Below are 12286 nucleotides of genomic sequence, written 5' to 3'. Positions count from 1 at the left end.
CTTAAGCAAAAAGTGAGGCCCTGCACTATGTCAGTGGCAGAGAATATAGAAGGAAGAGAATGTCAAGAGCACTGTAGCAGGTTGGGCTCACACAATGTGGCAGCCAGTGAGGTGTGAGACATAAGGAAGAGGAGTCTCCGATTGCAGTGAGATTTCTGGCTTTTGGAACTTACAGTTTAGCATTATCACTTATTGTCTGTGTAAGGTCTTCTTTTTTTCTTTTTTGTGCTGCATCCATGGCATATGGAAGTTCCCGGGTCAGGGAGCAAATCTGAACCATGCTGTGACAACACCGAATCCTTAACCCACTTTGCCAGAGTGGGAACTCATATAGGGTCTATTTCCCTCACTAGAGGGTAAAATCTGATGAAATTATGCCTTCTGTATCTCTAAAGCCCCACATGTAGCACACAGTAGGAGCTTAAGACTTGACTCATGAATCTGTGAACAAATGACAGTGTTCAAATCAGTGCTGGTGATGTAATCCCATTACCTGGGCAGTTACTCATTGTGGTTCTCAATTTGCAAAGTAACTTGGCAGCACAAGATATACACTGAGAAATGGAAAAAAACACATCCTCATTTACACTAATGATACTAGATGGAGCTAAGGATAGTTTAAAACAGCACCCACGTTTAGGTTACTGCTCCCCTTGTGGTTTACATTATGAAAGAAGTTTGGAAAGCCACAGAAATGGAAAAAACTACAATCCTGTCCCTTGGGTAGAAAATCTATTGGCATTTATAACAAGCATTTAACAAAACCCATTCATTCCAAAACTACAAGTTCCATAGGAACCTAGCTAAATCTGTCACTTTACTGTATACTCTCAGTACCTGGCACAGAGTCTGACTCATGGAAAGTATTCAGTACATACCATTGAAAGAATGAAGACAAGCTCCTAGGTTTACAAAGAGAGGTGCTCTTACTTCCCTGCTTTGTCCTCCTTGGTAATTAGTATCTTGATTGTGGCAATCAGTTAGGGCCCACCCATTCTAAAACTTTATTCATGATATTTCTAAGAAGGTTTAGACCCTCCAAAATGCCAAGTGCCTGTCATTCATTGTTGACTTTTTTTCTGTTCTAGCCCTGAACATCCTACTCTTCTTGAGCTTTTGTGTTTTCTTCTCCCTTCTTCGTCTGTTTTCTTCTCTTTTCTTTCCAGTATCACTGGTGGGAAGGACAACGTCCCAATTGGGGAACTACTCATAAAATAGGTATTCTCCATATTAAGCAGATATACAGATAGCACACTATTTATATTGTAATGCCTTTACATTTTTAAACAGGCCTCTTTTCCCTTCATTTACCTGCTAAGAACCCAGGAGTGCTACTGTTTAAGCATATTTATACATACAATATTTTGAGGTCTACATCAACGTGTTACAATTCTGATTCAGATGCACTGGGAACCGTGGGCACTAGGTAATTCAGTCACAGCTGGATATGGAGTTAGTTATGGGTCATGGTTCACATTTAGGCCTGAGCCCTTACTCACTAGGTGGATGAGTTTGTGATGCATGAAGCTTTGACAAACCTATAATCTGAACTTGATACATACTTTTGAAGAGAGACAATTATAATTCTCTGAATGTTTGTTGATTATTAATTATCTAATAAGTTTCTACATTAAGTTTAATGCATTTAAAGCACTAAATAATGACAAATCTAAATGACAGTCCTATTGCTCCTTGGCAGAAGTGCCCCACAGTGCGGTCCACATTATTAACCCTGACTCAAATTCTTATTTCACAGGACCATTTCTACCTCAGTAGCATGGCTAGATTTCCAAATTCTCCTTCTATATTTTTCATTGTATCAAGCCAAGATTATACTATCTGGACTTGTATTGATTTCCTGTACATGTATATCAAACTTACAATTAAAAAAATATATATTTCAGCATCTACTGAGTAAAGTTATTCAAATTTACTATACCTTTAAAAGCACAATTAAAAAAAATTATTGGGCTACCAGCATTTATCTTTACATTTATGAAATTACTAAATTAAAAGTCACTGGAGGATGTGGCAGAGAGTTTTGACTCCATTTAGAAGTTTAATCACATCAAATATTTGGAAAATCAAAGGAAGAAAGATATGATTGGGTCTATTACAGAATGGAAATTTTCTCATAGTAGTAAGACTAGTAAGTAGAATTTTAATACATATGAGACCATTTTAGATGGTTCAAAACTGGAAGCCAATTAGAATATAAAATATGGTAGAAAACAGACCGATGATATTTACTAAGATGATTGGTGTTTAATTACTACTGCCTAGACATAGTTACTATAAATCTTTCATGCAAGACACATCATTATGCCTTTCCCATTTGATATATGCAAAGAAATATTCCTAAACATTTTCTTTTTTTTTCCACTTTTTTTATTACTCAAATGAATTTATCACATCTGTAGTTGTATAATGATCATAATAATCCAATTTCACAGGATTTCCATCCCACAGCCCAGGCACATCCCCCCACCCCCCAAACTGTCTCCTCCGGAGACCATAAGTTTTTCAAAGTCTGTGAGTCAGCATCTGTTCTGCAAAGAAGTTCATTCTGTCCTTTTTTTCAGATTTCACATGTCAGTGAAAGCATTTGATGTTGGTGTCTCATTGTATGGCTGATTTCACTTAGCAGGATAATTTCTAGGTCCATCCATGTTGCAAAAAAATGCTGGAATTTCATTCCTTTTAATGGCTGAGTAATATTCCATTGTGTATATGTACCACATCTTGTGGATCCACTCCTCTGTCGATGGGCATTTAGGTTGTTTCCATGTCTTGGCTATTGTAAATGGTGCTGCAGTGAACATCAGAGTACATGTGTCTTTGCGAGTAGTGCTTTTCTCTGGATAGATGCCCAGGAGTGGGATTGCTGGATCAAATGGTAGTTCTGTTTTTAGTTTTCTGAGGAATCTCCATCCTGTTTTCCATGGTGGTTGCACCAATTTACAATCCCACCAACAGTGTACTGGAGTTCCTTTTTCTCCACACCCTCTCCAGCACTTATTGTTTGTAGACTTGTGGATGATGGCCATTCTGGCTGGTGTAAGGTGGTACCTCAGAGTGGTTTTGATTTGCATCTCTCTAATAATAAGTGACGTTGAACATCTTTTCATGTGTTTCTTGGCCATCTGTATGTCTTCTTTGGAGAACTGTCTGTTTAGATCTTCTGCCCATTTTTGGATGGGGTTGTTTGTTTTTTTGGTATGGAGCTGCAGAAAGTGTTTATAAATTTTGGAGATTAATCCCTTGTCAGTCGATTCTCCCATTCTGTGGGTTGTCTTTTTATGTTGTTAAGGGTTTCCTTTGCTGTGCAGAAACTTTGAAGTTTTGAGTAGATCTCTTTGTTTATTTTTCTTTTTATTGAAAATACTCTGATAGGTGGATCTTTGAAGACGTTGCTGTTGTTTATGTCGGAGAGTGTTTGGCCTATGTTTTCCTCTAGGAGTTTGATAGTGTCTGGTCTTATACCTAGGTCTTTAATCCATTTGGAGTGTATTTTTGTGTATGGTGTTAGGGAGTGTTCTAATTTCATTCTTTTCCATGTGGCTGTCCAGTTTTCCCAGCACCACTTATTGAAGGGGCTGTCCTTTCTCCATTGAATATTCTTGCCTCCTTTGTCATAGATTAGTTGGCTGTAGGTGTGTGGGTTGAATTCTGGGCTTTCTATCCTGTTCCACTGATCTATATGTCTGTCTTTGTGCCAGTACCATGCAGCTTTGATGACTGTTGCTTTGTAGTATAGTCTGAAGTCCGAGAGCCTGATTCCTCCAGCTCCATTTTTCTTTTTCAGGATGTCTTTGGCTCTTCTGGGTCTTTTGTACTTCCAAACAAACTTTAAAATATTTTGCTCAAGTTCTGTGAAAAATGTCCTTGGTAATTTGATAGAGATTGCATTGAATCTGTAGATTGCCTTGGGTAGTATAGTCATTTTGATAATATTAACTCTTCCAATCCAAGAGCATGGTATATCTTTCCATCTATTTGTGTCATCTTTGATTTCTTTCATCAGTGGCTTGTAGTTTTCAGAGTATAGGTCTTTTGTCTCTTTAGGTAGGTTTACTCCTAGGTATTTTATTCTTTTGGATGCAATGGGAAATAGGATTGCTTCCCTAATTTCCTTTTCTGCTTCTTCATTGTTAGTATATAGAAACGCTGTCAATTTCTGTGTGTTGATTTTGTATCCTGTGACTTTGCCAAATTCGTGGATGAGCTCTAACAGTTTTCTAGTAGAGTCTTTAGGATTGTCTAGGTATAGTATCATGTCATCTGCAAATAGCGATAGTTTTACTTCTTCCTTTCCAATTTGGATTCCTTTATTTCTTTTACTTCTCTGATTGCTGTGGCTAGGACTTCCAAAACTATGTTGAAGAGTAGTGGTGAGAACGGACATCCTTGTCTTGTTCCTGATCTCAGTGGGAATTCTTTCAGCTTTTCACCATTGAGAATGATGTTTGCTGTGGGTTTGTCATATATGGCCTTTATCATGTTGAGGTAGGTTCCCATTATGCCCACTTTCTGAAGGGTTTTTATCAGAAATGGGTGTTGGATTTTGTCAAAGGCTTTTTCCGCATCTATTGAGAGGATCATATGGTTTTTATTCTTCAGTTTGTTAATGTGGTGTATCACACTGATGGATTTGCGGATATTGAAGAATCCTTGCATCCCTGGGATAAATCCCACTTGATCATGATGTACAATCCTTTTAATGTATTGTTGGATGCGGTTTGCTAGTATTTTGTTGAGGATTTTTGCATAGATGTTCATCAGTGAAATTGGCCTCTAGTTTTCTTTTTTTTGTGGAGTCTTTGTCTGGTTTTGGTACCAGGGTGACGGTGGCCTCATAGAATGAGTTTGGGAGTATCCCTTCTTCTGCAATTTTTTGAAATAGTTTCAGAAGGAGAGGTGTTAGCTCTTCTCTAAATGTTTGATAGAATTCGTCTGTGAAGCCATCTGGTCCTGGACTTTTGTTTGTTGGAAGTTTTTTAATCACAGTTTCAATTTCAGTTCTTGTGATGGGTCCATTCATCTTTTCTATTTCATCTTGGTTTAGTCTTGGAATATTGTACTTTTCTAAAAATTTGTCCATTTCTTCTAGGTTTTCCATTTTATTGGCATAGAGTTGCATATAGTAGTCTCTTATCATCCTTTGTATTTCTGTGATGTTTGTTGTTACTTCTCCTTTTTCATTTCTAATTTTATTGATTTGAGTCCTCTCTCTTTTTTTCTTGATAAGTCTGGCTAGGGGTTTATCAATTTTGTTGATCTTTTCAAATAACCAGCTTTTAGTTTCATTGATCTTTTCTATGGTTTTCCTTGTTTCTATTTCATTGATTTCTGCTCTGATATTTATGATTTCTTTCCTTCTACTAACTTTAGGTCTTGTCTGTTCTTTTCTCTTGAGCTGCTTTAGATGTAAAGTTAGCTTGTTTATTTGGGCTTTTTCTTATTTCCCCAGGTGGGCTTGTATTGCTATAAACTTTCCTCTTAGAATGGCTTTTGCTGCATCCCATGGGTTTTGGAGTGTCGTATCTTCATTGTCATTTGCTGCTAGGTATTTTTTAATTTCCTCTTTGATTTCTTCAGTGATCCATTGGTTGTTTAGTAGTATGTTGTTTAGTCTCCACATGTTGGTGTTTTTTGCAGTTTTTTTCTTGTTGTTGATTTCCAGTTGTATAGCGTTGTGGTCGGAAAAGATGCTTGATATGATTTAAAGTTTCTTAAAGTTACCAAGGTTGGATTTGTAGCCCAGGATATGATCAATCTTAGAGAATGTTCCATGTGCACTTGAGAAGAATGTGTATTCTGTTGCTTTTGGATGAAATGTCCTATAAATATCTATTAAGTCCATCTGGTTTAATGCTTCATTCAGGGCCTGTGTTTCCTTATTGATTTTCTGTCTGGTTTATCTGTCCATTGCTGTAAGTGGGGTGTTAAAGTCCCCCACTATGATTGTGTTATTGTTGATTTGTCCTTTTAAGGTTGTTAGCAGTTGCCTTATATATGGTGGTGAACCTGTGTTGGGTGCATAGATATTTAAAATTGTTATATCATCTTCTTGGATTGATCCTTCTTTGTCCCTTAAAATATTCCTCCTTTTAAAGTCTATTTTGTCTGATATGAGTATTGCTACTCCAGCTTTCTTTTGATCCCCGTTTGCATGAAATATTTTCTTCCATCCTCTCACTTTCAATTTGTATGTGTCCCTAGAAGTGAAGTGGGTCTCTTGAAGACAGCATATATATGGGTCTTGTTTTTGTATCCATTCAGCCAGTCTATGTCTTTTGGTTTGGGCATTTAGTCCATTCACATTTAAGGTAATTATTGATATGTATGTTCTTATTGCCATTTTATTAATTACTTTGGATTTTTTTTTGCTGCTCTTTTTCCTTTCCTTCTTCTCTTGTTCTTTTCTGCCTATAGAAGTTCCTTTAGTATTTGTTGTAAAGCTGGTTTAGTGTTGCTGAATTCTCTCAGCTTTTGCTTATCTGTGAAGGTTTTGATTTCTCCTTCAAATCTGAATGAGAGCCTTGCTGGTTAGAGTAATCTTGGTTGGAGGTTTTTTCCTTTCATCACGTTGAGTATATCATGCCACTCCCTTCTGGCCTTCAGAGTTTCTGCTGAAAAATCTGCTGATAACCTTATCGGGGTTCCCTTGTATGTTATTTGTTTCTTTTCCCTAGCTGCTTTCAAGATTTTCTCTTTGTCATTAATTTTGGTCAGTTAGATTAGTATGTGTCTTGGTGTGTTCCTCCTTGGGTTTATTTTATATGGTACTCGTTGTGCTTCCTAGATTTGAGTGAGTGATTCCTTCCCCATGTTAGGGAAGTTTTCAGCTATTATCTCTTGGAATATTCTTTCTGTCTCCTTCTCTCTCTCTTCTCCTTCTGGCACCCCTATAATACGGATGTTGGTGCGTTTAACATTGTCCCAGAGTTCTCTGAGACTCTCTTTGATTGTTTTCAATCTTTTTTCTCTTTTCTGTTCTGCATCCATAATTTCCACTAATCTGTCCTCCACCTCGCTTATTCGTTCTTCTGCCTCCTGTATTCTGCTGTTAGCTGCTTCTAGTGAGTTTTTATTTCAGTTATTGTATTTTACATCTCTTCTTGTTTAAGTTTTATATCTTGTATCTTTTTGGTCAGTGTTTCCTATAAGTTATCCATCTTTGCCTCCAGTTTATTTCCAATGTCTTGCATCTTCTTCAGCATCAACAGTCTAAAGTCTTTTTCCTGGAGGCTGAGAATCTCCTCATGGCTTAGCTGTTTTTCTGGAGTTTTTCCTTTCTCCCTCATCTGAGTTATAGTCCTCTATCTTTTCATTTTTATAGGTTTTGGTGTGGTGACCTTCTTACAGATAAGAATTGTAGCCTCTCTTACTTCTGATGTCTGCCCCCCGGTGGCTGAAGTCAGTATGGGGGCTTGGTGTAGGCTTCCTGATGGGAGGGTCTGATGCCTGCCCCCTGGTAGGAGGAGCCGATTCTAATCCCTCTGGTGGGTGGGGCTTAGTCTCTGGATGGGATTAGAGGCAGCTGTGTGCCTGAGGGGTCTTTAGGTAGCCTGTTTACTGAGGGGTGGGGCTTGATCCCTCCTGGGTTGTTGTTTGCCCTGGGGCTTCTCAGCAGCTGGGCTGATGGGTGGGGCCAGATTTTCCCGAAATGGCCCCCTCCAGAGAAAGGCACTGCTGCTGAATATTCCCGAGAGCTTTGCCTTCAATGTCCTTCCCTCACAACAAGCCATGTTCACCCCTGTTTTCCCAGGATGTCCTCCAAGAACTGTGGTCAAGTTTGACCCAGATTCCCTTGGAGACTTTGCTTTGCCCTGGGACCCAGTGCACGTGAAGGTCTGTGTGCACCTTTTAAGAATGGGGTCTCCGTTTCCCCCACTCCCATGGAGCTCCTGAGCACAAGCCCCACTGGCCTTCAATGCCAGATGCTCCAGGGCTCTTTCTCCCTGTGCCAGATCCCCACACGTGAGAGTTTGATGTGGGGCTCAGAACTCTCACTCCTGGAGGTGAGTCTCTGTGAACCAATTAGTTTCCAGTCTGTGGAGCTTCCCACCCAGAAGGTATGGGGTTGTTTATATCGCGAAATCACTCCTCCTACCTCTTGATGTGGCCTCCTCTTTTTCTTCTGGACTAGCATATCTTTTTTAAGGTTTCCGGTCCATTTTGGTGAAGTGTGCTCAGTCTTTAGTTGTGAATTTTGTTGTTTTTAGGAGAGAAATTGAGCTCCAGTCCTTCTATTCCACCATCTTAATCCCGTCCTCCCCCTAAACATTTTCCTATATCATAAAATAATTCATTTCTGTCAAAATGCAACTTCTGATTGGAAACTGAGGTGCAATGAATGACACATATATTTGCTTCTTTAGATGTTACTCCAAATTATTTGACTTCTTAAAAGGAATATCTCTAAGAGTAGCTTCCAAGCGCAACAGAACCAGCTTTCCCAGAGGCATAATTTTCCCCCAGGAAGTATGATTTGAGGATATATCCTCAGGACACACAGAACATAGTGAACTGCAAGATGCTTGACAGGGTAGGAAATTAGTTGATTTTCATTTTTCTCCTTTTCCTCTGAATGTGGGGTTCTAAGTGCTTTTAAGCAGTTGATAGAACAAAAGTTTCTCTCAGTAGGTAAGAGGGTAGAAGATAATGTCAACACAGTGCAGACACTTTGGGGAAAACCAGCTATATGCCCATCCATATTTAGAATATGTGTGGTTCTCATGCTGCAGTTTAAAAAGTCTTTTTTTTTTTTTTTTTTTCTTTTTAGGGCCACACCTGCAGCATGTGAATGTTCCCAAGCTAGGGGTTGAATTCGAGCTATAGCACCCAGCCTACACCATAGCCACAGCAACACAGGATCCAAGCTGCTTCTTCAAACTACACCACAGCTCGGGGCAACACTGGATCCCCAACCCACTGAGCAACCCACTAGCCTCATGGAAGCTAGTCCAACTCATTACCACTGAACCACCACATAAACTTCCTAAAAAGTCCCTTTTTGTTATTTTTTAGAACTTGTGGTGAAATACACATAATGTAAAATTTACTACCTGAACCATTTTTAATTGTGCAGTTCAGTTGTGCTAAATACACCCATATTATTATACAGCCAATTTTCAGAACTCTTAGTCTTGCAAAACTAAATGCTGTACAAATATTTCCCATTCTCCTCTCCCAACATTCGCTGGCACTTGCAATTCTACTTTCTGCTGCTGTTAGTTTGGCTATACTAGGTACCTCATGTAAGTGGAATCATATAGTGTTTGTCTTTCTGTGACTGGCTTATATCACTCAGCATAATGCCCTCAAGGTGCATTTGTGTTGTAATATCCTCAGAATTTCCTTATTTTTTGTTGTTGTTTTTGTCTTTTTAGGGCCTTACCCATGGCACATGGAGGTTCCCAGGCCAGGGGTCCCATCAGAGCTGTAGCCACTGGCCTACATCACAGCCACAACAATGCCAGATCCGAGCCTTGTCTGCAACCTACACCACAGCTCACAGCAGCATGGATCCCTTACCCATTGAGCAAGGCCAGGGATCGAACTGTGTCCTCATGGATATTAGTCAGATTCGTTGCCATTGAGCCACGACGGGAACTCCAGAATTTCCTTACTTTTTAAGGCTGAATAGTGTTCCATTTTATGAACATACCACATTGTGTTTATCCCTTTATCTGTCAACGAACACTTAGGTTGCTTCTACCTCTTGGCTTTTATGAGTAATGCTGCTGTGAATATGGGTTTACAAATATCTGTTAAAAACTCAGCTTTCAATCCTTTTAGGTATATACCTAGAAATATAGTTGTTGCGTCATAGGATAATTTTATTTCAAAATTTTTGAAGCCCTAACCATACACTTTTCTGTAGTGGCTGCATCATTTTACATTCCTATCAACAGTGCACAGGGGTTCTGATTTCTCCATATCCTTACAAACACTTGTTATTTTCTGGTTTTATTTATTTATTTGTTCATTTGTTTGTGTGTTTTGATATTAGCCATCTTAGTGGATGTGAAGGAAGGCTTTTTTGAAATTCCAAACCAAACCTGCTTTGCTATCTGCCCTTATCCATGATTTAAAATATAAACTACAATAGAAAATTAGTTTAAGTATTTGTGATTTAAATGAGATAAAACTGAACTACATCTTTTTAATCTATGTATCTACAAGATATGAATACAATTGGGAAAGAAGTCTAATAGGTCCAGAAGTTTTATAAAACTCTTAAGAGAACAGTAAACTCAAATGACAGAAAGTAGAGCTTTGTGGTAAAACTGTTGTGAAATGCCAACTGAACACAGAAGCAAAATATTTTTAGGAAGTAAATCAACTTTGGTTGTTTACTATCAACTACTACATATTTAGAATAATATAACTAATCTATTTCCTACTCTTTCCTCTTTGGAAAGCTGTCTCAACTTCAAAACTTGACCAAACTTCTTTGTGAACCCGCAACTTTCAATTCGGTAGAGAAAATGTGCCAGCTCTCCAGCATGAACTTTGGAAACCTGTGTGAAGAGAGTGCATTTCATGTGCAGCTCCTTGAAGCAGCAGAGCTGGGCACCGAAATAGTGACCAGCTTGCTGTATCACGATAATGTCCTATCTGAAAAACTGAGGGATTTGCTTTCTGGGGATCCAAGCAAAGTTGATTTAAGTATGGATAGGTAAGTTTTTCCATTTATTCTTCCTTGGTGATATCACTTCTCAAATAGGTAATTGATATGCCTAGTTCAATTTCTTCTCTTCTGCTTTGTTCCAGGTTTCTAGAACAGGCATTGCAAATGAATTACTTGGAAAACATCACAAGGTTAATGCCGACTGTAGAAGCCGTGCTGCATGTCAATAACAGTGCAGACACTTCTGAAAAACCAGGTGTTTCCCCATCCACATTTTAAATGTTGTCTTATTAGAATGCATGTGTTTCTCATGCTGCAGTTTAGGAAAAGCTTTTTTGAAGTTCCTAAGCAAACCTACTTTGTATCTGCCCTTATACATAAGATACATTAAGCTTTCAAGTATAGTTACTTGTCTAAAATAAACACACAGCAAGCCAGCAGAGAATGAAACAGCAAAATTTGATTTCACAGCCAGATATCTTCAAAAATTTAACTAGTTAGACCATTCACCTTTTATTTATCAGATATATTAAAGTGCATTAGTAGTCAGTTGCGAGAGCAAGGATAAAATTTATTTACTTCCATGAGAGTAATCTGATTTTAAAAATAAAGATGTGCTGCTGTCTACAGAAATATCAATTCAGAGCCTTCTATTAGTATTCTGAGCATAATGTGTCATGCAATACATTTCTTCTTTGCATAATACCACAACACTGAACAGAAAGGCATTCAGGATTTTGGACAACAGGCAGCCACAAAATTGGAAGGGCACTAAGTCCAAAAATAAAGAAGGTGTATTTGCATGAGGAATACTTCACAAAGAAACTGAAAGGCACTTGCAAAATGGAGATCACAATCTGCTAAAATAAAGTCAAAATAATATTTGTTATTCATTAAATGACCCAGATATGAAATAATTATAATCACTATCTTAAAAAAGTTTGGAGTTAAACACATTCATTTTAAAAATTGAGGTAATGATTATGAAAACCCTTTATAAACTGTAAGGTGCTGGGAAAAGTTAAGGAAAAAATACTCTGCGGCATTATGTTGGGGATTTAGAAAACCTTGTCCTAAGCTGACAATATTATATGATCCGAGGTTAAAAAGCATTTTGAATCTGTGTGATGTTTTAAATCAAATGGAGAGAGATATATTTAGCACATTATGTGATCAAAGTCTGTGAGGAAACCGTATTTTCCTCTAATCCACCTTGCATTTTAGACATCTAAGGAAAATTTATAATCCAGAGCAATCTGTTACCTTGGGTTAATGAGATCATAATAGGAATAAGTCTAAATCAGATAGAAATAGATCCTAAAGACGTAAAATTTGCCAAAACTGGGAGACATCTGTTCCTGACACAAGGTATATATGTCGAATATATGTTTCCATCTAGAAGGTTTCCGTATGTTAGTACAACTAAAAAGAATTACGTTGCAACCAACATGTGAGTTTTGCTTTTTTTCTTGCAGGTCAGTTAATAGAAATGTTTAAAAATGTTGAAGAGCTGAAAGAAGAACTGAGGAGAACAACAGGAATGTCCAATAGGAGTATCGACAGCTTGCTGGCCATTCCCATCCCTGATAACAGAGCTGAGGTGGGGTGGAATGCGTTTGTCCTTACATCCCGTTTTTAAAAATTTAA

The 12286-nt window shown here is 38.1% G+C and overlaps 1 protein-coding gene across 1 annotated transcript in view; it reads left to right on the top strand.

Moving 5' to 3' along the window:
* ABCA12 (ATP binding cassette subfamily A member 12) overlaps positions 1-12286 on the top strand; it is a 353621-nt gene that overhangs the window by 246409 nt on the left and 94926 nt on the right. The window contains exons 15-17 of the mRNA XM_084999025.1: positions 10431-10687; positions 10783-10895; positions 12115-12239. Coding sequence (XP_084855151.1) covers positions 10431-10687; positions 10783-10895; positions 12115-12239 — 495 coding nt within the window. The remainder of the gene's footprint in view (positions 1-10430; positions 10688-10782; positions 10896-12114; positions 12240-12286) is intronic.

This window comes from Sus scrofa, chromosome 15 (assembly GCF_054392235.1).
Source record: "Sus scrofa isolate SSC_HxYL_T2T_F1_AM1 chromosome 15, Sscrofa_HxYL_maternal_Yorkshire_Landrace_v2.0, whole genome shotgun sequence".
In the NCBI taxonomy this organism is placed as follows: domain Eukaryota; kingdom Metazoa; phylum Chordata; class Mammalia; order Artiodactyla; family Suidae; genus Sus; species Sus scrofa.
Note: the sequence above shows the minus strand (reverse complement) of the source record. Positions and strands in the feature narration are given on the sequence as shown.